This window comes from Papilio machaon, chromosome 5 (genome assembly GCF_912999745.1).
Source record: "Papilio machaon chromosome 5, ilPapMach1.1, whole genome shotgun sequence".
Taxonomy (NCBI): Eukaryota; Metazoa; Arthropoda; class Insecta; order Lepidoptera; family Papilionidae; genus Papilio; species Papilio machaon.
The window spans coordinates 1,235,498-1,261,566 of NC_059990.1; the positions used below are offsets into that span (position 1 = coordinate 1,235,498).

At 31.2% G+C, this 26,069-nt stretch overlaps 1 protein-coding gene across 15 annotated transcripts in view; it reads right to left on the bottom strand.

Moving 5' to 3' along the window:
- LOC106714523 (cell wall protein DAN4-like) overlaps positions 1-26,069 on the bottom strand; it is a 57,222-nt gene that overhangs the window by 25,723 nt on the left and 5,430 nt on the right. For all 15 annotated transcript variants that reach the window (XM_045678124.1, XM_045678123.1, XM_045678122.1 and 12 more), the window contains exon 3: positions 21,938-22,013. In XM_045678124.1, coding sequence (XP_045534080.1) covers positions 21,938-22,012 — 75 coding nt within the window. In that variant the 5' untranslated portion in view covers position 22,013. The remainder of the gene's footprint in view (positions 1-21,937; positions 22,014-26,069) is intronic.

Genomic DNA, 26,069 nt, shown 5'->3' on the forward strand with positions numbered 1-26,069 from the left:
TCATCTTATGTTATTACTAAATATTAAACTTAAATTCAATTATAAATCAAATGATATTTTTCATTTGATTTATAATTGTTACTTAACGAATAAGCGAATGCAGGAAATGTTTTCTTATGAAATAAAGAGCACGGAAGCGTCTACTTAAACTTTTAATTCTAATAAACTTAATTATATAATTTTAAAACGCCTCAAGCGTATGTTCCTATTACTGAACTCAAATAACAGTCACTTCTAGTGACGTAATAACTAATCTTGTGATAGGATCGTCTGCTCTTCGTTCTTTAAATCACGCTAAGTCGCTCTAAATACTTTCAAAGCTTTTGATGTATTGCTATCAATATTTTGTAACTCAAATGTATTTAATTTAACAACAATTTTTTAAATCTTAATGCAGGGTTGTCACATGAATGTTGGTGCGCTTGTTTAATTCACTATTTAAATTAAAGTTGAAATGTTAATTATATATTCTACAATATTCAAAACAGTCACGCATCAATCTTGGAGCGATGTAACATGTCTACCCCTCACTATTATATAATTAAGCTAACCTGTGAGATGGAATAATGTCTACGGAATGTAATAGTGATTTATTACATTTGTAAGAATTAAGAATATGTTATTACAAATTTAACAAATATTACAACGTTAATAAAATATGAGGTAAAGAAGTAATATATATTTTCAAAGCAGACATTTGTGACAAACAGATACATACATATTTTAGTAATATAATGTTACAGTATATTCTCTAAATATTGGTTTTTGCTACACATCTGAAGAGTGTGTGTGCTGGTGCAAATTTAATCTACATTGCCCTTCCCACCCTTTTCTTATAATGATGATGATGATGAATAATGATGATGGGAAGGAAAAGTATATCATGGGTGTCCCCTTTTCCGTTGATTAAAGGTAGGCAATGAACCTACAATTACAGAGGTCCATAATCAGCGGTGCCTTCGCTATTTTAGCGAATTCAGTTGGTTGATTGCTCTTTAACCAGTTTATGATAAAAAAAATATATATTCCACTTACGTAATGACTTAGTAACTACAAAATTAGTAACAATATAGATATTACATCACCTATTATTCCTCACATTGTTTCATTTTATTTCGCTAAACTAAACAAGGACGACAATAATTGCGATTTATATCGTTATATTTCTTTCTACTTAAATTGCCAGTTGCACTTAAATAATAATGTAAAAGATTTTAACATGAGATTATTAAACTTGAAAAATATCAAGTTTAATAATCTCATGTTAAAATCTAATCTAAAATAAAACAATTTTAAACGTAAGTAAATACAGAAAATCGTTTAATATCATTATTGTATATTATATATTTACACATACATGGTCATTTGACCTTATATAATTACATAGAAAGGAATCATTACCCCTCATTCGTTTTAAATCGGCACAAGGACATATCAGACACGATGAGTATGAAGTTACAAAAAATGCACACGACTATATACAAAACAACAACATTCTTCTAATACGGCAAACAATTTATTTGATGATTATATATACTAAAATTTTCATTAAAATTGCACTTTAATCTTAGAATTTATATAATGAAACGATTACATCTAAAAACTTATCTTGTCCGTAATCGGAAGTTAGTAATAATAAAATAATAGAGCACATATCAAACTAATACAGTTCAAAAGCTGGCTCACGGCCATTCTGTAAAGATATTATCAAGTTTTTTTCTCAGCTTTGTTCTCAATTGATAAATTGATGAAACAGTTGATTTATAAACGTTGGTGTACATAGTACGATTATATAAACAAGCTATGGTCCTTATATTTATCTAAACCAGAGATTCCTGTACACTGTTTTCTTAACAACTTAAAGACTCACTAACCAAAATTTTGTATGGAATTCAAACAAATAAATGGTCAGCAGCCACAAGGCCTCTACAGAAACGTATCAATTTATGTATTTGTCAAAATGCAAGATTTAAAAACGAATAATATCAAGTTAAGTTAGTTAATAAAAAAATTAAAAATTAATACGCCTTCGTGATATGTGTAAAATTGTACGTGACCATTTGCCTTTTATTTTATTTTTTTGTATTCCAGTTACACAATAGTCCAGTCCAGAATATAAAAGAATAAAATAATCTGAAAATTAAATACATTCAACAAGGTTTTGTCCTTTATTTAAATGTCAGCTACAGAAATAACGTAGTACAAAAGTGATCTGTTAATTATAGAATAAAATTTAATTTCTTATAAAACTAGTGTACAAGGTAATGATGGTAACGTGTTAATATAATTAATTGCAGATGTTTTATGAATGAAACATATTTAAAAAGAAATATTTTGATGATTTTAAATAATAAAGAGGCTTATAATTTTTTACATTTCATTAAAGATGTTTTTTTTTTTTATTAAAAGTTTATTATTTTTTAAATAAAAACTTTATAAGCTGGAAGTGCTTTTAAAATTAACAATAGCACTTTATAACTTAAAGTTTGTCATATCGTCTTTCTTTTTTAGAAGACTTGCTCATTCCGCCATCCTATTCATTTATTATTATTTCCAAATTTATTTATATTAATCTAAGACAATAACAACACGACGTAAGTAACAGAGGGGTTAGGCATACTTTCATCCATTTCGGACTGTCCGGTCACAGCTCCTTTACCTACCACATCCATCCATCTAGCAAGCAAGATGTAAATTCCGTAAAAAATAAGTGACAGTAATTTTAAAAGATAATAGAATTTACCTTTCAACACTATATTTTCGAATTTAGTTACTATATAATATAAAAATCCTTTGCTCATCATTAAATATGCAAATATCTGTTATATATCGTACTAAAATGTCGTCTGATCAACTAGTTCTTCCTGTAAATGTATAAAAACTAGTACAAGGTGATCCATATTCATAAGTGGCTGGTATTTTTTCACGCGCATCGATAAGGACGTCTAAATATTGTCCGTCTATACCTACTGTATGTAGAAGTCAAATTCCTTGACATTTAAAATTAGTCCAAATTAAAATGTGAGATGAATTAATGTTGGCTCTTACGATTGATTTATTACGTTCATTTGATTTCGGCTTTGATGGTATTTATAAAAAGCGATTATGTTTTTATTAAATACTTTTAATATTATCGTTAATAATAAATTAATTAATATTATTTTAGTAAGACCGGAACGTTTTAGATTGATATTACTTTAAAGGCTAACTGCTTTGTTTTATTATACTTTGTTTATTTCTAATCAATATTATGAAATTATTAACTCACTGGCTATCGCCCGCGACTCCTTCCGTGCGGCATAAAAAAACCATAATAAGTAGCCTATGTGTTCTTCCAGACTATGTTCTACATCTATGCCAAATTTCATCACGATCGGTTCAGCCGTTCCAGAGATACTAAACGCATTCGCATTTATAATATTAGTATGATTTATCATATTAAGATGCAAAATAATTTACTCATCACGATATTATAAAAATCTATAATGGAAGCATAAACTATGACTGAAAGCATGTTTGCATTTTATCGTCATAAACCTTTACCGCTTATATCAGAAGTGTACATAAACTGATCAGTTGCTCTTTAAATCCCTGTAACCCAATTTAACAAAACTTCAGCGCAGATAAACAACTTCAGGAAAATGCTTAAATGTCATGTAACCTTGATATCAGATTAAGGTAATAATCACCGGTGAAGTGGGGAAGTACATACATACAAGTGATCTTTACACGAAGCGAGGACAACCGCACTTCTTTTTGATACTGTATCGCAATATGTTACCTTTAGTTGTGCCGCATCGGCAAACTGTTGACACTTAGCAATTAATTTGGAAGGTTGATGTCATGGTCTAAATAAATGTTTTGGTAAAGAGCAGTCACGAATAACAACATTTATCATACTACTACGTGAACAGATTGTGTAAAAGTCTGAAAAAGTTATGCTTCAGCGTGAGGTCTTCAAGAAACTTGAATTTTTTCTTTAAATTTTACATCAACGCATAAAACTTATTTAATACATGGGTAAATTTTCAAAAATAAATATTATATACTAGCTGTCACTCACGACTCCGTCCGCGCGGAATTATAAAAAACGTAATAACTAGCCTATGACTTCTTACAAAATATCTGCTACATCTGTGCCAAATTTCATCAAGATCTGTTGAGCTGTGCCGGACATACCTTATAACAAACATCTATCCATCTAAAGATTCACGTTTATAATATTAGTAAAATTATATAAAACCTTTACATTACATATGTATGTATTCAACTTCGGCGAAATCAAAGATTGGAATTCGTGAATTTTAGTACATACTAAAACACACCAATAAAACTATGGTAATTTTTAAATTCATGATTTCACGCTAAAGTTTGAAGATTCTTGTAATAGCTTATATGAAAGATTCATTTCAAATATAACTATTAATGTCCGGTGATAAACATTTTAAAAAGAAAATAAATATGTAAATTTTATAAATTTGTTTTGGATTAAAATATTTCTCTATACTTGTAAAATTTAAAACACACCTGAAATAATATTTTTTAATAACCATTTCATCATCAAATCAACAGAATATGCAGTGCTTTTGAAGAATACACAAGACTTTTAAAGCTTTCTTAAAACGTAACGAATGACAAAAGCCAACTCAAATGATGGATGCTTATTTTTTGGGTATTATTAATTTTCGCAAAAAGTAAAAAGAAGTCTGTGGATTGATATAGCGTATTTGGATTATAGATAACAGAATTATTCGTCATAATCATCATACGTCCCCACAGAGGGGCTAAGAATCTACCCTAAGTTAAGGGTATCTAGGCTATGTTAACCACGCTGGCGCAGTGCGGGTTGACTTCACACATATCTTTGAATTTCTTTTCAGATATGTGCAGGTTGCATCACAATGTTTTCCTTCACGGTATGAATCGATAAATGTACATATGTAAATCGAAAATCAAATAGAATTATTATCAATAACAGTAAAAAAAATTAAATGTGTTTAAATCTTATTTAACAATTATTACGTTTAAAGATTTACACATTAATATAATGTGTCGTTCTACCAGAACTAATCATTTTATAAATATTCTTAAACCTGTCTTATTTTATTATTTTATTAATATTATAAAATCGCCAAATTGCAACTAGATTTCATTGAAGGTACGCATCAACTTCCTCATTCTACACGTAAATCGTAAAATTAAAACACGCGTGGTATGTACTACTCTACATATAAATATAACGACGAACCAATTGACATTTCATAAAGAATTCTTATTAAAGGAAGTGAATATGGATTTTTTTTTAATTCCCGAAGCAAAATATAAACATTAAAATAAGTTCGTAAATATTTTGTAAACATAAGAAATATTTTACTTATTCGTGATTATCAAAGCTTTTAAGTACATTCAGGAAGAACTTTATATTTAAATAACACAGTAATTATCCCACTTTATAACTTAAATTATCTATAATGAAAAATAGAATGGTCCTGCTATCAGTAATAATAAAAAAGCTGACCTTTTTAACAGATGTAACCTTGAAACAAATGAAATCCTAATAGAATTTAACCACAGAAATATTATTAAATACTTATCTATGACTCTACTAATTTTCTGCATCTCGAAGTTAATTCAATTTTTAACTGGCATCCTCAGTTATAAAGCAATTAGTTTGTATAACTTACATCAACTTCCTGGTTTGAACTTAATGTGTTTTACCTTCGATAGATGCCTTTCAAGTAGTGACGTGTCTGTCTGTGAAAACTAGTTTAACGAACATAGAGCAAAATAACTATTACTTGCTTGCTTTACAATGCGTTTCTCTGTTTTATCTACAGAACACCGATTTTCCTGTTTAATTTTTTTACCTAGTTACATATAATGAACAAATATTATGTGTTTTAATCATTTATAAATAACTTGTTATTTATAACTAACATTAAAAAATATAACGTAAAAGTAAACGGAATCTATTAATATAGAAAACAAGATATTAAATATAAATACGTTATGTTTCGCAATGAAAAGTTTTTTCTTGTCACTTTTGTGTTATTGAGCGTCAGTGACGCATTTGTTCAGCGGATTTGATTGAAATCTATACGTCCAAGTTTGATCAGCGGTTTAGACCAATGTGTAATCTTACGGTGAAATATAACATCGTTATGCAATACACACATATCAAAGAAGTTCAAAGACATATATGAAGTCAATCAACCCGCACATGGATAGTGTCCAAATCCCTCGGTGCTCGGTAGGTCATATAATAACTGACCACTTTTCTGATTTATTCATTTCACTTACAAATCTTGCGTTAGCTACAATAACATCATTACCTGCAACGAATAAAAAAAAACATCAGTCAATATCCTATTGTAAATTCTAAAATTAGTATAAATTTAATAATCATTACAGCCATTATAGTAAAACATAATTTAATTTGACCTATTTCCGATACGATTTAATAAAGAAACTAATTGTTATCTTATAACATTTGAAAGAACCGTTTACTTATAAATGCCCAATAAGCTTGATAGAGTTTCGTAACATTTATAATAAAATTAAAGATTTACTAGAACTGATAAGTACGCAATATAAAATTAAACAATTTGTCAGATTTCATAATTATAATTAAAAATCGTTTCCGCAACATCATCATTTTGTATTGATTTTTTTAAATATTGTCTTTAAATTGAAGTCTTAATTATTATAACGATTTCAATTGATTAAATTAATATCGCTTAATAGTTTTAATAAGTTTACCATTGCTGAATGTATACGAAATATCATTTTATTTTTCTTAGAGGACCTTAAGTGATATTACCGCTGATGAATTTACGAAGCCCTCGAATATCTAATTCCGTGGGCTTTCACAGTCGAAACACACGAACGAAAATTTATTGTAATAGAGATATCAAATTTTTATACTAGAATTTCACAGCAAGATGTTCTAGTTGTAAACTTCTCTCGATCTCTACTCAAGCGAAGTGTGTACACACTCGAAAAGACTGATTTAATGATTGACATTTATGTTTATGGACATATCTTTTACTTCATACTAGTTATGATTATTCTGATCTTTAAGTGTAATTATATCGCAATCACTTTAGTCTTATTGAGTGTTAAGCTTATAAGATTTGCGTAAGTGAATAAGCCAATTCGATGCACTCAAATTCGTCAAATGGTCTGCTTTAGTACAAGAAATCTACCCTAAGATTCTTTTATAACGATTTTTTTGCGATAAAACCCGATGTTGCATTGAAAGTTTTTGAAATTACATGATTTGGACAAATCCTTTACAATTATTATTGAACAAAGACAACTCAAAGCAGCATTATCAATATCTTTTTCTATTTAAAATAGCAAAAAGATGTGTTATATCAATTTAAACTATGATATGTGTTTGGGAAAACCTGAAATAAACGTGTGGATAAAACCCGTAGAGACAGGCCTCAGGTGCTACGATTCCGCCAAAGTACAAGGCGAACTACCTACCGCTCGATAAAGACTGTCGCGAAACAGATTGCAAGTAGAAATTATAAGAAAAAACAATAATTATATGACCTTTGTTTATAATTCTTATTGTGTTTAAAGAAAAGAATAAATACACACTCGCTACCGCATTATCCTTCAACAAAAAATTCTATGATTGAGTATCACTGTATTACATTTTAGTAACAAGGCAGCTTACTTGGTAAATTAAATAGTATACATAATGTAATGTATCCTCTAGTCTGAATTATCGAATTTATTTTATACTAGCTGTCAGCCGCGACTCCGTCCTCGCGGAATTAAAAAAAAACTTAATAGGTAGCCTATGTGTTCCTCCAGACTATGCTCTACATCTGTGCTAAATTTCATCAAGATCCGTTCAGCCGTTCCAGAGATACCTTCAAAGAAACATCCATGCATCCATCCATCTAACCTTTCTCATTTATCATACTCGTATTTTATAAATATGATATAAAAATGTAATTTGTCTCTTTTGGGTCAGTCTAAAATATTATAAGTAATGTTATTATTACTCTATGCGAAGCAAGAACACGTAGTTATCTTCACTGTGCTATACTTAAGCACTTTTCAAGAAGATTCTATAGCAACCTCAAGAACCACGCACGAGGAGCAACGAAAGCAAACTTATAGTATAAAAAACTTGTTACAGAACGTACACACGATATTTTCTTTTTTATTACTAAAAAGGCAAAGAATAACATAAAATTCTTAAGAACGAACGATTTTAAACGATTGATTTAAGTAACAAAGCATTAGCCGAATTACAAGGTGTTACACAACGCGACTATCCGAGCCCGGATCAAATATTTCGGTATTGTCACGCGTCGTAGCGCGAAACGTTCGATTTGACCTTTTTGCAGGGAACGGAGAAAGTTATATTGAAAGCCTTCAAAGTAAATACAAAAATTTGTATGCAAAACGAGATTTAATTAAGGTCACGTTTTTAAATCACATTCCTGAAATTTTTTAATAATTTCTTCATCACTTTGCAATGTAAAACGTCATAGTGCAAAATTTTTATAAACCAAATTATAATTAATATTTTCACATCATTTTACAAACACAATAAATCTTTAAAAGTCCGATTGTTGCATATTTATAATATCTTATAGATTAGAGCGTAACACAGATACTGTTGGTGTTTTATTATAAAAAGTAGGTCAACATTAAAAACGTGATTCAAACAAATGTAACAGTAATTATAACAGAGGGCAATGAAGTGATCACTAAGCAAACTGAGCGTTTCTCGATGAGCATACCGTCTCGGATCGATGCCTTGGATTATTATTATTATCAATTATTTTCGGAGTCACTGTAACTTGGAATCAACGGAGCGTTAGCAATACGTCATAAAAAACTTTTCATGCATAATATTTGATACAGCGACATTATGCTCGAATGAGCCTAAAAACGATACAATTTTTCACGTCTCAACGAACGCGGTGTATGCAGACTAATTATAATTCGTATTAAAATTAATTACACATTAATCACAGAATAACTCTGACACTTTATATCACAATAAAATTATTACCTAATCTAGTATGAAATATTTCCAATATGCGTGTTACATTTATAGTTATATTTCTTCTCCTTTATTTAAAATTATTTTTAGTAGTCAAATACTTGTTCATGTTTATGTAAACTTGAGAATTTAAATACTTTCAAAGTGTTATTAAAGTATTATCTTTCTTTTATTTTCTCTCTTTAGAAAACTATGAAAATACTTTATTGCAAAAATATATAGAATACGTGACCTTCTCAGATACTTTGTTCTACTGACAGATAACATAGAACTAAACGGATGCATGTTTTATATTGGATTGGCCATATATTAACTTGTTAGATCGCTACAATGCATCTGTTAGGTATTGAAATTCTAATTTGCATTGCAACATGTCTTGCGACATTGATTCTATTCTATTGAAGTCCCTTTCTATTTTTTACAACGAATGGAGGTTAGCGCGCATTCGTCCCTCTCCGCCTCGCGACGCTGCTGTCGTGTTGATGGCGAGTAGACGCATCGCCAACGCCTCGCGGACACCGCGCCATTGACCCGTGTAAGCGAGAATGACATAATATTTTGGTAGAAAACTTATCAGTGGTAGACGCCAGCAACAACAACATTAGTTGTAAGAAAGGGTCGGCTCGCCCGGTGCAATACCACGACCACATAGAAAACAGGCATGAAGTGGGTGCAATTTCACGTACAGTCTGATGACTGTGCATATCGGAGGCTTAATTTTAGTCCCCTTTCCCTTCCCTCCCCTTTCTCATAAGAGGATAGGAAAGAGAAGTGGATTGGACGGAAGAGTGGACGCCCAGGAAGTGAAAATATTCTCTTTCTGTGTGTCCCCTCCTCCGTCGATTAAAGGTAGGCAATGCAATCTGCAATTGGCAGCGATCGCTTCGCCATTTAGGCGAATTCAGGTGTCACCTTATGACACAAAAAAAACTTATATCTTTATCCCGCTAAATCAGCGACGTCGAGGAGGTGTCAATTATATGGCAAGGCGATCGCTACTCGGGTGGTGCTGCCCGGTAGGCGAGGAGTTGACGAGTCCGCGTTAACCTTAAATCTTTAACCACAATCCCACCAGATGTAAATAGAGTAAAGTGATAAATTGCGAAAACAACGACAAGCTATAGTTTAGTTTAGATTCAGATAGATTAAGAATGTTATACCTAAAATTCATTCTACATAAGATTGGGTTTCGCTTGTTTAATAAAAGTATAATGAAATATTAAACGAAACAAATCGATTTAATAATGAAAAAAAAAAAACAGATTTCATATTAAATTTTTGTTATTTAAATTAGTTTTCTATTTAAATTGAAATAGCTAAAGATTATAATATTATGCAGAAATAGCTGCGAATAACGTTATTTTTGCATATAAATCAATATGAACTGGAATAAATGTTTGCCAAAATTCATTGCCAAAAAACATTGGTGTTCCGTTAATGTAATATGTAAGGAAATATAGAGCCAGTGTGCAAAGAAGAATTTAATTCACTTCCCACTTAGGATCGAATATCGTATAACAAACTGTCACCAAAAAAGCTAAAATTTGTCTGTTATCGATGTAATTGCATTTTAAGCGTCAAATTACATGTCGCCGAACTGTGTGTATATTTTATATATTATAAGGTGGCAAACGAGCAAGTGATCACCTAGCGAAGCGACCGCTGCCCATAGACATCCAGATTTCCAGCAATTGCAGATGCATTGCCTACCTTTAATCGACACAGGAGAGGACGCACAGAAGGAGGATACATCCTCTTCCCATGAATCACCTCCTCCGTCAAATCCACTTCGTGAACGTGGACTAAACTTAGGCCTCCGGCACCACACTCATCTTGACGCTTGTCTTCTGTGTGGACATGATATGCACCGTTCGACCCGGCCCATTCGTGCACCTAACAAATATTGTTGTTGCGGGATCTACCACTGTGTAGGAATTAAACGTCCTCGAATGTACATATTAGCTATCTAGGCCGTGGTAATCACGAACACAGCTAATTTAGAGATTGTTATTGATTGCAACATTGCGATGATCGTCCACTGACATTCCAATTATAATATTAATTTAGATAACTAATTACCTAGTGATGATGAAACCATATATTGAACTAAAACAAACGTTTTTAATTTAGTAAAATTGAATTATGCCTAATAATTACATTTGATTATTAAATAAGCTTAGTAGGCGAAGAATAAAAACAAATGTCCCTTACCCCAGTGGTGGTTTAGTCGTTTACTTTTTTTAATTAAAAAGTTAAACTTTGTATCGCTCCTCAACTTATACGAGGAGCATATGCTTGTATAAGTTGAGGCATAATTGCAATAAGACAAGAACATAAATGGCACAATCTTAAATAATATTCCATCAGGTCTAAAACTTTATCAATGGAGTGGAGTATCCATGCAAATGTATTAAACAGTATTATGTCGTCGCATCTAACAGATACTACAAGAGATCTATGTTTTGTAATACGGTATGGAGTAACAACATTTTAGAGCAATATTTGCAAGATTCGAAACTGGATCTGCAATTATTTTGCAATTAAAATTTCCGTACAATTCTCTTTCTGCCGAAACCTTTCTCATTACATTCATGAATTAATTAACTTTATTTGAATGATCATTGAAATATATTTATAACTAGCTATCGCCCGTGACTTCGTCAGCGCTGAATTAAAAAAAAACCTTTAATGTGCCCGCGTGAATCAACTACATTCTCGTCCAAGTCCAGACATACAGATAGACAGTAAAAAAAGGTTTTTCGATACATCATGTGTACGAAATATATTTTTTTACATTGCATATAGACACTCTATTGTTATTAAAATGTATAGGTAATATTAGTTGAAAAATACTTCACAGACGGAGTAAAAAGTTTATTTTTGTACATAGTTGACTCTAAAACGTATTTTTTTTTAATAAGTCCCGTGGCCTAGTCAAGCGCGTTAGGAAATTTGTAAGGTCTATTAAGTTCGACATAACTCGCTGTTGCCTACGCCAGGAAGGTTATATGATTAGGCTTAGGAATTTTTCTCATGTAAAAAAGTAAAAAAAAATATTCACGTAACAGCATTAAATAATTTTAATAGTACTATTTTCTATGTTTAGACACATCTTTCAACTCAACGATACTCGATACGATGTTCGTATATACAATAAAACTAGCAATGCCCACGACTACGTCCGCATGAAAACTAAAAAATGGCGATACTTCCATACAACATTCTATCCCCCATTTTAACCCCTTACAACCTTTGTTCTCCTTTTTTCAAACTCTAGATTATCTGTGTACCAAATTTCATTTAAATCAGTTCTGGAGTTTTGGGTTGAAAGCGCGACAGACAAAGTTACTTTAGCATTTGTGATATTAATAAGGATTTACTATATCACAAACATACTACATCAAACTATACTACTACTACTACTATAACTACATCAAAATATTTATAAATCTACGTAAGAACATTTTCAGCTTAAACGTGAACTAATTTCCAAGATATTTAGTTTCCGAATGAAACTAAAATAATATGTAAAAAAAAAACACTCATATTAGATTCGTGGAGAAAATAATTTTACACTAAATTTACGGATTATAACCTTGTTTTAAATCTTTCATTCACATCTCTGCTAATTACTTACAATTAAAGAGAGCAAAATATTATAATTAAAAAAAAATTGAGACATCGCTTTTCATAGTAAAAAAATCTGCCACGTAAAAACACAAACAAATAAAGATAAAGAAATAAACTTTTAAATAACCACACAAAAGGCTAACCACCGGTACGTTACCGTAATTTCTATTCGACGCGCGCTCTCCAAAACAATTTAAAGAAATTTGCGTCTTGAATACTAATCATAAAATAATGCGTTCAGACTTTCACACGAGCAAAACACACCATCATCAACCTTACGAAGCATAATTACTCTGAACAAAGCATATATAGCAGTTAAGAAAAACTATTTCATAAAGACCCTCTCTGAAAAATAAAAAAAAGTTTTCAACAAATTGAATGAATATTTAGAAATAAGGTATTCAACATATCAATAGACAGGACAACACCAACAAAACTACAATCACTAGTTTAACATGTTAAGTGATTGTTTGCTACTGACGTTCGCGGAAATGATGATTGTGATCAAAGTGTTTGTAAAGAAATTGCGATTGCCCATTCTATAATTAATTTATTCGAATCTCTTCGATATGGTGACGAACAACAACAAAGTTTGTTAATTGATCTTGTATATTTATTTCTATAAACAACCAGGAAGTCTTATATTCCTTGTAGTTCACAGTTCGAGAGTGTTTCGTAATCGTGCATCAATTTAGATTGCTTCATCGTAGCCAGAGGCCCATCAATAGATTATGCCAATAAGTTGTATATCTATGCCAAGAATCGTTGCAGTGGTTATGCACTCTGCATTCAGATGCTCTGTAGGTTGCGTAGGTAATTTAACTTTCAATGTATTTTGTTACGATACGAGTTAGTACAATATCTTTTTAGACTCCACTAATGAGAACAGAATTTTTAATGTTCAGAAGACGATCCGATTTTATTTGTCAAAATTCTTTATTTGAATTAGAATATTCGTTCAGATTCTAAGGAATATAACATTAACAACATTTATTGTCTACTATCACCTTTGATGTAAAAATATATTTTACAGATATTTTCTTACAGACACAACGCGACATATAGATTTTCTTTGAGTGTCAAGTTCTCTCCAGCAATTAGTTCAATCTGCTTCTTTCATAATAAAATTACTGATGTTTTACGTGAATTTTCTAATTGTCAATTAATTGCGTTAATTAAATACTCTTAGTTCATTTCTTTTTATCAATTGCATGATTCGATAAGACATTTTATATACTAAAAAAAATATTATCTTGGTTTTTAAGTCTTAAGAGGATAATGTAATTTTTTCGCGCGTTTACACGTACGTCTGTAACTTCCATTGTCTGTAAGGCCTGTATTTTCATTTACATTTTCCACTGAGCGTCATAATCAGTTGGGTTTTTTGTTGTGTTTTTTTTAATTCTCATACATGGTTTTTGTATGACTGTTTTAGCAATGTCAAGCCACGGTTAAAAATAAAATGACGTGGTCAATGGACAGCAGCCGGAAAGTGGATGACGAACTACTTTCACTGGACCGCGCCGCACACTGTATAAGTTCTCGTCACTCTGACGTCACACTGATTTTATTTTGATCACGTGTTTAATTGCCTTCCTTGATACCATATATTAGACGCAGTTAAGTTACCAGATGTTGATTTGTTGTTGTCTATAAACTTTAAAATGTTTTTTACAGTGATATTTGATAGTTAATTTAAAATTAAGTAACTTCGTTTTAACCTATTGTTTCGATCGTACGTATACAAGTCGTGTTTAACAATAGTAATGATAATTATTAGGAACCTATTAGATTAAATTACTTATTTTATATTAACAATAAAGTAAATCCGACATTTACAATTTGGCTGAAAACTTTAAAACTAAATAAAAAAATCATCGGTTTTATTTAGACTTTTTCAAATGCCTTTCATTAAAGTAATGACCAAATTATCAGACTATATCCTGTTTCTAATAACAGAGGACGAAGTGGCAGACTCTTTGATGTAATCGAAACTAATTATACTTTATTGCTTCATTCTACAAACACAGACATAGGAACTTTATCCTCCTTTCACGATGATTACGGCAACACAAGACGCCACATAAAAAAAAAACAAATAAAAAAATGAAGCAACAGTTCTAAGATACTATCAATATATTGTAAGACTTGTGGTAGACTGGAGTAATGCGCTAGACTTTATGAGACAAAAATTAATGTCTATAACAGTTATCTAGAATTTATTGCTAATTTATCATAAATAAATGCTATTTATATTAATAATTTCAAAAACATATGACGACATATCTGACATCAAATATTTAGAAATAATAAGGAAACATAAAAGTGTGAAATATATAATGTGATAAGTGTGGCTTCTCTTAGCAAATCCGTATACATTACGAGACTTTGACGGAAATTACAGACACATAAATTGATGGCAAAATCGAAAAGTGTTGTAAATGACTATTGGAACGTTGGTATGTTCGTATGTATAATCGTTGTTTTCTGAGACCAAAATTCTCGTTTAAAACATATTGTTCTCTCTATTCTAACAAGATAACTGACTGACACACAGAAGATGATATGTTAACAACGATAACAGAAATACTCAAAATATTATGTAGTGCTTTCAAACGACGTTTTTTTTAAATATTATTTTGTTTGCTTATTTTTATAAGATTCACAATTAGCTATCATGTACTAGTTTTCCTGATAAAAGTAATAAATATTGCACCAATTTGAAGAAGAACATGTTCAATAACAAATGACATCATTATCGGAATATGTAACCTCACAATTACGAAACCAACTTCGATGTCGTGAAAATAAAAAGTTTATTTTATACCACGTTCAGACATTTTATCGTTCCCTTGCCTCACGGTATCCGACCTTTAAATGCTATTGCAGGTCGTATTACTTAATACTGAATCTTATATCAAATTACATGCCATCTCCAACATATCATGAATTTATGATACAATCAAGAGTCTAGATAACCCAGTAATTTCAACACCAGTGTCGAAACTACTGGGTTATTCTAAAATATAATACTACTAGCTGTCGCTCGTGACTCACAACATAGCCTATGTGTTCTTCCAGACTATATTCTACATCTGTGCCAAATTTCATCAAGATCCGTTGAACCGTTGCGGAGATACCGTCAAAAAAACGCCCATCCATCAATCTATCCATCTATACTTTCGCATTTATAATATTAGTAAGATAAGGTATGTAAGTGAGGACTTCGTTATCTATCTATGTACAAAGTTTTTTATTTCTGTACTACATCTGGGTTTGATTGCGCCATAAAAAAACATATATCAATTTATATGCCTTTAACTTATGTTCAAATAACTGTTCAAACGGCCTTCCATGCTTTTGCTATATATACTCTACATACAAATATCGTTCATATTAGAATTTCGAACTAACCACCTGGTTTTACTACTTTAAAGTAAATTGTATATTAAACCTTATTTCCTAAGCAATTGGACGTGACATAAACATTGTAATAAGTGTTTCTAGTAAAATACATATTACGTTACTTTTTAAGACTGAACTAGAAACACTAGTAAATTATATGCATTTAATATTGTTTATTTGAAAAGGTCCGTTACAGCGGGAGCATTCGGATGTGGGTCAAGTTTCACAGGCTGGCTCTTAGACAATCTAGATCTGTTAAATAACATGCCCACGTTATTATATCGTTAGTAAATCTAGCTGCTTTATAATAGACGGCAAGTGGAGCGGAGAGATATGAGACCTTGCAACTTGTATGGAAAAGTTGAGACTTATAAAACTATTCGAAGAATTATTTTTATAACAAATATGTTCTAAAAATAATTCGTTTAATTAGTAATAACTTTTAGAACGTGAGTAAAAAATCAAGTTTATTATTTCTTACCTTATAATTCAATTGGTCGTTTTTCTTCGGTTATACCTAAATGTATACTACATTTCATTTATCTGTCAGGGACTGAACATGAATGCCGCACATTTGTAATTTACCTTTCGAACACATATTATCAAGATTAATAATAACGCATCAAACATACAATAGACAACCAAAATCTACAGTTTAAATTTAAAAAAAAATATATTATTTATGAAGTTAATTTAAAAAAATATAACTAAGGGTACATCGAAAATTGTGTCTTACGTTCGTTACGTTACATTCTAGGTAGGACCCATTGATCTATACATCTGTTGTGTTTTGTTTGCGGTTATAGACAGAGATGGATTATCTAAGAATTTTGATGATAAACATCGTTAACACAAAATAGTTATAACATTAAAGTTAATCATTACATAACTCCTGTCAGTCTAATAAATAGTCTAGAATTAGAACCGCTTGCACATCTTTATGCAATCCTAGTGAATGGCTGACAGTAGTCAGCTTAGAGAAGTAACTGACGGGTGATCTTGACCGAATAGTTATTAAAGTCATCAAGTTAATTAAAGTAATGTTTTACATATTACAACTTGTTAAAATATTAAATTTAACAACCCTTATAATGCAATAAAATGAGGAATAAATAATTTACCAATAAAACCGACTGTATCTTATACCACTCCGGAGAGGATTACGAATTAAGCCACTAGTCAATATCAGTAAAGCCATTGAAGTGACAACAGCTCTCAAAATAACGTATATAAAAATTGTATATTTACCAATTTTATTGATATGCGAACAAAAACCATAGAATTTCCGAACTATGACAATTTTAAAATGATGTAGATAAATACAATACCTAGATAAGAACTAATAAATATTGTCGTTATAAAAGTCGATTAATAGAAGATATTATTGGACGATTCTTTGTGCAAAGCTTTGCCTTGAAACATATTTTCTTAGTATTGTTTCTGCTTTCATAACGACAGTGCTACTATTCGTTTACTTCTGTAGACAATAATACGATTATTTATTTAATATCTGCATAATTTGAAAGAAAATTTTATAATTAAAAATTCAGCTTTTGAACAATTTATATATTTTTATTTTTATATTTTGATATATTGTCTTAGTTTCGTTGTGTTTTAGCTTACTGAAGTGAACTAGTGCTTTACCTTTAAAAATGTGTACGTATAAATGTATTTCAATCTCTTTTAATTATACTCTCAAAAAGATAAAATTAAAATTATCAAAAATATAATACTTTTTTATAAGAGAAGGGGACAAACGAGCAGTGGGAACACCAACACTTTGTGATAATTAGAAAATTTAATTTGTCTAGTTGTAAAATAAATCTAAACACTTTTATTACAAAGACCATTTTTCTCTACTCAGTCTTTTTCAGAACGCGTTAATGTAATTGAGGTCATATTAAATTAGTACACATAAGCAATCAAGCTTCCACTTGAATGAGTATCAAAAAAATGGTGTAATTATCCCAAAAATCAATGCTTGTAAATTTGACATTGACATCACGAATCGGCTTTGCAATCGTAGTACCGTTAAAACAAAAAATCGGTAAGAATCGTGAATCTAGAGTGCAATCGAATTAGTTCCGATCAATGTTACAGAACCGAGTCAATGTGCCACGAGGTACAACACTATCGGAATATGTTACAGTATTATATAACATCACAATCGATCTCAATATAAATTCGAAATACGAACCTCAATTAAGCAGACAAATGGTGTGAAAATACATATTCAATTACTCGTACATCGACCTTTTTAGTTCAATTGAGTACAATCTTTACTTTAACCGGCTTGTAAATGTCAACTGTTTTAACAAAAGACGAACATATTCATTATAATCAAGGATATTTGGCCAGTTGAGAGAGGCTCTGCTAACACGATTAGATCTGTCAATAACAATTAAAACTTACATGGACATGGAAAATGGCAAAAAAAAACTTGAGAGGTGTCAAGGGACACCCGGATGGAACGAAGTTCCTTTCAATTAATTAGTGAAGAAAGTTTATTCTATGCATAAAAAACTTAAGTCTTCACAAGAAGTACATTTTATTTCTATGAATTTTCGTTATATATTGTCACGTCGTTGCCATGGTTACTATAGCAAAAAGTGTCGTGACAACTTTTCGTAAGAATTTTTTCCGTCTAGCCCCCTTTCAAAACGCGCGATAAGGAACTTCGTTCCAAAAACATGAAGTGACATGTACACTACAAAAAGGACTTTGTACACTATTTTGCAATTGTCAGGAGAGCGTTAGTGAGCTGTCATATTTAGTTTGAATATATTATCCTTGTCACTTTATAACACTATCCATCAGTATAAATTACATCACTCGGCTTACTAAATTATGACACATTATAATAAACATTTTGAAATTACAAAAAGGTTTAGGTTACTAAAGAATAAATCTCTAAGCGTCGACGTTTATCATTTGCAACATATGCGTCTAAAATACTTTAAAATTACCCTAAGGAACCGCAATCACAACTTGCCTAATGCGCTGATCGAACACGTTCCTACATCGCAATTGATACTAGAATTATATGTGTGTAACAAATAATCTCCGTATGATCTTCTAAAAATAATGTGTAGTAATTTTATTATATATAATAGTAAAACATTTAAATCTCTAGAGAATTTCTAATGTTTATGACTAGAGAAAGATTAACTATCAACTGAATAATTAATTGAAAATAATAATTAATCTATCAAACTGCATAGCTCAAGTATGACAATGACCTCATTAAATATATTTTCACCATTGTTTATGGATGTACAAGTATACGAGTATAGCAGGCAACTTATAATAATTGCAACGTAATTACGGTGCGTGTTGGTCGTGAATATCGCGTAATGTCACGTCGCTTAAATCTCTAGCCATTATCGAAAGTGTTATTACCTTGTTACCTATGATAAATATCTTCTAACGCATAGGTTATTGACAATCTGAACTACCTATCACCTTTTCTATCAGTTACCTTAGTAAATAAATATTCCTTAAATGTGTAAAAAAATTAGAGGAAAGAAGTTTTTAAATATTGTATAACATATTTCTTGTTCGCAACCTTCTCTATTTTTAATAATTGATAACTTTACCCCCTTAAGATTTCAAACCCTCTAAAATTAAGGTTGAAATTCCTAATATGTTTCTTATTTAACGATTACATAGTAAAAGGAAGCTTTGTAACTTAATTTTACGTTCCTACATTGTTAAACATTACCAAAACCTCAATACTTCATATTTTTCAGTGTACACAGATTCGGATATACGACAAAGTCAATGTGAGAGCATGCTTTAATAGTTACAGCACGAGTGAGATCCGTAACGATCTTTGCTTCTGCCCGGTAGCGTGTCGGATCGCCTCAACGCATCCCAGATAACGCAACACTGAATTACGTTATATTATAAAATTAAGGCTCTCTACGTACGAAACGACGCATCTTGCGCGTATTGAAAAGTATTTTTAGAAGAAAAAAAAACATTTTTGTATTAATCATCAAATCACATGTATGGATTTTAATGAATATTTTGTTTATTTTCTTCCAGCGAAAAAAAATGAAAAGATTTATTTTTGTCAGTCCTGTTTTAGAATTATTTACATGATACCTTCAAAAGTGTATATGCTAACACTAAAGTACAAGGTTACCATGTTTTTTTGCAATACATAGCATAAGTTGGCATTTTGGTTAATATAAAAAAAAAATACAATTATAAAAAATCATCGTCTGATTCGTACGCTCGCTCCGTATACGATAAACCTTAATTAGTCCGAGCGCGGTCATCGCATCTTAGAAAGTCATGTTGACGTTCTAACGATGAATTAATTTGCAATATTAACGTATATAAAATACGAAAGAAATTTTTAATCTGTAACTTAATTTTAATGTGCTAATACAATTTTACTATAGAGTTATTTTATTGAAAAATATAACTTAAAAATAGACTAACCGTCAAGAAAATGTTATTGAAAGTAATTTCAAAAGTATTATAAAATATATTTTTATACAGTACTTGTAAATATAAATATTTATAATCATAACTTAGATAGAGAGAAAAGAAAGCTTTTTATTTCTCAAATACATTATTAAAATGCTCATCACAGTAATCCTATATCTAGAATTGAAAACGTACTAGAAATTTATTCAGTACACGGTTGTACCAACCTTATTCATGTTCATTACCATAAAACTGTAATACTTATCGACAACATCATTGAACTGTGTAATCTATATTATAAGGATGATTTAATGAACTGTAACATCGTGTCACGGAGAGGGTAATACAATAGGAATAGGCAATGTTAGTTGCCTTTGACTTTTAAGAGACAGGACCTATCTTGTGCACACATTACTTATCAAATAAAACGAACAAGTTCGAAGCTTGCTTGCTTCTGTGCTCGTTTTCTGTGGGTAAACTTTTAAGTTAGTATAAGTTCATAGTCATTCCAATTTCAGGTAATGCAATCTTTATCCTTTCCGATGAAATGACTTAATTCATTTAGTACAACGACTCTTTGCATAGTCTAGCTCTCTGTTCTCTGTAATTGAAGCTGGCTACTAACCGTTGATTCACTTGAACGAGCAACCTTGACGCGTGCGAAGGCATCGAGTGACTTTGATGACAATAAACATTTCAATCAATACAATGATACACAAAAATCACCCTTATTTCTTAGTACTATTAAAGTACAATTTTCTGTAACCTCTGTGGCTGTGATAAATATAAATATCATTGCAAATGTATTTCGATATATGCGAGCTTTATCTTGGATTTGCCCAGTAGTTTCAACACGGGGGATATCCAAGCGGATTAAGTTATATAATTTACTGTCCAGTCTATTTGGAATGTTTTCTTTGATCCGCATTTGATAAGACTTGTTTTAGTATTAGCACTCTTTATAACTCCGCGTTACAAAATATTATCTATTAAGTGTTATGTTTCTTAAGAGACTTCGATTCGAAAAGCTTAGCTTAAGAAGAAGTTTATTTTCAAAGATCATCAGTATAAATTAATAATCAATATGTTACATAGATTAGTAGTCAGCAATCGAACTGAGACCAATCAACGTTTATAATCTATGACACATAATGGAATTCTGATAGCATGAAAGTTAATGACTGAGGCCGTATTGTGCTGTCAAAGATCAAGGAGACCAGACGTTGATAATGGTATACTACCTATATATAATGTTCTCTATTACAGTCTATTAATAGCCTACATTACTAAATAGGAGATCAAAAATAATTGTTATTCATTTCAAAATGTAGAATTTAACAATACATATAAAAAAATATGTTTAATGTTAAATAATACAATTCCGAATACCAAACAGAAGTTAGTAGTATTTTATAGAAAAAATAATATTACCTGAGCAGTTCTAAGGGCGGCAGTTACAGCCGCCAGCAACAGCAGCGCCGCCGCGCTCCACACGCCGGCTCGCATCCTGCCCACAGCAAAAAAATATTACATTAAAACAGTGTATACAGAATATCACACAACATCGTGACAAAGGGACTCAACCCGAACAAGCACATCGGGGAAGGAACATGGCCTGTTAATCATATATCAGAAGGAACGCAAAAAATGCATAAACAACGCTGAACTTACAAAGCTCAAATTTAGACTGGCAACAATTAGATATGGAATTTTAGAAGATCTCTTTTTGCAGAGACCGTCAAAGTTTAAGACAATATATAATTTATTTCCCAACTAACTGCAAACTGTGAGAGGTCATACCCAGCAGTGGATTGTGAACTGGTCACGACAAACAAATGGACAAAAGAACAATTTGTCCTTGTTGTGACAGATCGAGGCTTACAAAGGTTTACGTTACATTATTGTCGCACTAAATTAAATATTTTCAAATAAAAATAAGCTCTCAAAACCGTTCCAACACATTCGAGATAGTAATTGTTAAAACTGCATATTAAAAGATATTTAACTCTTTAAACTTTAGTTTCATAACATGCTAAAATCATTGCCAAGCTCAAGAGAAATTTTGACGCCAAACACAAATGATACTTTGTCATATTTCTGTTTAGTTTTAATAATTTTACGCGCAATTATTGCGTTTCCTGCAATTTATTTTCGGTCGTAAATACTTTCTTAGCCTTGTGCTATGGACTTAGGGTCAATAAATAAAATATTTTATAGCCACAAGCTTCATTCTAAGCGCATCGACTTTCACTAACAAAATATCAGTGACTTTCGATTCGACTCGCCAAAGCTATCATTATTTCATATTAGTGGAACCGCATACCTACCTACATAGGTATAGGTATATATTTTAACTTAAATTAACAAGCAACATATATCTTCTGTTATTTATGTACTTTTTTAATTACTAAGTTGATTCGTTATTATCCTCATTTAACAGAAAGAACGATATCCGAAGGAATCTATAACCTGGTACTGTTGGTTATACTACGTTAAAAAAAATTAAGTTGGGCCCCCAAATCATTAGACTAAGACATAAAATCTACGAAAATATCTAAACATAATAACTACAATAGCAACTGTTACACAAACTCTATCAAAGACTGACTCTAAAACTTAGAATGATACAAATTAAGTTCTATGTTTAAACAGCTCTTAATTTACATTCTACCGCCTCTCCATTCAGTCTTTCTTTTGAACATCTTGATAACGTTATCAAGAAGATAAAGCTGCTAAGTTTCCTGCTTCCTCCTACAGCCAATTATATTGTTATATTTTGAGGTGAATAATAACGATGTGATCAAACGCGAGGAATGTGCGAATGCAATCTGTTGCAACAAACTTTCGCCGGCTGACCGCCGACAAGCCCACATGCTATCTGGAGCGGTGACGTATGACGCAACGTTATAATTGTTTTTCAGTACTACAAGGGGCCAATTTTTACAGTCCGCGAATATCACGTATGGATGGGCATGTAATCACAGTATACGATCATGTAACAAAATCAGGAATGCCATTTTGTGAAACTGATGGAAAATTACGATTTTCAAGGAAATACTTAATAATCAAGTAACTTTTAAGCAAATTTTATAATGGTAAGTAATTAATGGCTAGCTGTCGCCCGCGACTCCGTTCGAGTGGAATTTTGATAAAACTTCATAAACCTATCGGTTCAACAAAACTATGTTCTGCTTCTGTGCCAAATTTTATCAAGATCCGTGGAGCCCTTCCAAAGATACTTTTAAACAAACATCCATCTAAACTTTCGCATTTATAATATTAGTAAGATGTAGGTTATGAACATGTTTAGAATAAAGTTAAAAATAAACACCTTTTAGAAATGTAGTATATTATCTGTACCACGATGATATAATCAGAGTCAACAGTTATAAAAGTTTACGTCACTTTGACGACGAATTACAGTTTTTGTCCGAAGAAAGTTTCTAATGGCACGGCATTTAGGAAGGTAATTAAAGCGTGATTAATTTGAGATCAACCTGGATTTATTAAAACTGTCGGTCAACTTTGATGATTAAATATTTGAAACAAAAGTAATACTACAATCATCAAACATAATAGGGGCATATTTTTATTTTTGCGTCTATATGTGTTGACATTGGCTGGCACATGGCAAACATTGGCACATCGATTTGAATTTAAAACTAGTAAATCATTGAACTGGTTAAAATTATCGTTGTTTGGCTCGTATTGGTCCCAACCGAGGATTTGCTTTTACAATCGGGTCAAATTCTTTCTTGTCTTACCGCTACCTTGAGGTGAAAATGTACATTTTTATACTCTTGCTTGATACATGACATAAACATTGTCATGTATATGGACAGGTGTACACAGACAACACGCAAAGTGTATTGTGTACAATTACACAAACGGTACATTACCCACATCTAGTCACATTACCATTGTTATTTATCTATATAACATTCATTACGTATTCTATATATTTGTAAAAATATTATGCATGCGTTGTTGTAACTATAAATATGAACACCAAAAGAAAATTTGCAATCTTTTGCATATATATAGGAAAATACCATCCTAAATTATACATAAGTTATTACATAATTTTCTGCATTACTTACAACTTTGTAAACTACGAGATACATATTATATTTTTAAACAAGTGAATTTGTAGGTCGTTTATCGTCTTAAAGTTACAAACATTTTTGTCTTATTGTTTTAAAAACAGTATACAATGCAATGCAATTAACATTATTCTAAGCTAAACAAAATTTTTACAAAATAAACACCAGATCGACTCTAAAAAAATAATATCATTTACCTTAATTGATATTCTAGCGACGTACAAAAATTAACGAATGGTACACGGTAAGTGAGAGACGATCATCGTTGTATCTAGACCTCGGATACTCAAATAATAAGTAAGCAAATGAATTTAAAGCTAGTCCATACAAAGGCGTTGGTACATTCAGACACATCAAAAAAAACTTTTAGACTTTCTTTCTTTTCTTAAGAAACTTTTGAAGACCGGTCTTTTGAAACCCAAAGATAAATTAATAAAAAAGTCAATTTGAATTTTTTAAAACAAAATGCCACAAAAAACTTAACTGGTTAACAACACTAGCTTAACTAATACTGTATGTTCTTGTCATAAGAATCAATGTGGGAAAATATCCGACAAAGGCGAGAATAATGATGCTAATTTGTCGATTGCTTGTTAAAAACCGTTTAAATAACTACGCTAACGTTTAATTATAAAAGTATTCGAACAATATTTTAATGTCATTGACCTTTTAACTGATGCAATACATATTGTTTTGAAGGGCGTTGTATCATCTTAAAACTCAAGGTGACTTTAATCACAATAGACTTTTATTGTAATATAAAGTGGCAAAGGAACGAGCGGTCACCTGAAAATGTTGTAGTTCGCGACCGTTGCCCATAGATATCCACAATTGAAAATGCATTGCCTACGTTTAATCTACGAAGAAGGGAACGCACAGACAGAGAGGATTTTACCCCATCCTATGCGTCCCCTCCTTCATCAAATCTACTTCCCTTTCCCAACTTATCCTTATAAGAAAAGGGTGTGAAAAATTAGGCCTCCGACACGCACACTCATCAGACAAAACACGGAATTGCTTCCACGTGACGCCTATCTTCTGTGTTGTCATGGTATTTCGTCAGTCGATCCCATTCATGCAACAGGTGTTATTGTTGCTAGCGTCTACCACTGTTAAAGATTTTTCCATCACTTGATTATATAGTTTTATATATAGTAGCTGACGTGAACAAATATATGTCCCTTATATTTTTTTTTCTCTCTGGTATCTCTCTTTCTCTGTTCTTTCAAGTCAAGATGATGTTGTCCATAAAATTTTACACCGTCGTGAGAGACGCGTTGGACAGAAACCGGTGGAAACATATCATCCGGTCAATATGTAACCTTACAAATGCTGACTACGAACCTCAGAAATGAGGGGATTTAGAGAGAGGTTGAATATAGTTTTCAGAAGGTAAAGTTAAATATTCGAAGTAACAGTGTATCGCCTTAAAAGAAAGAAACAATCTAATAATATTCGTA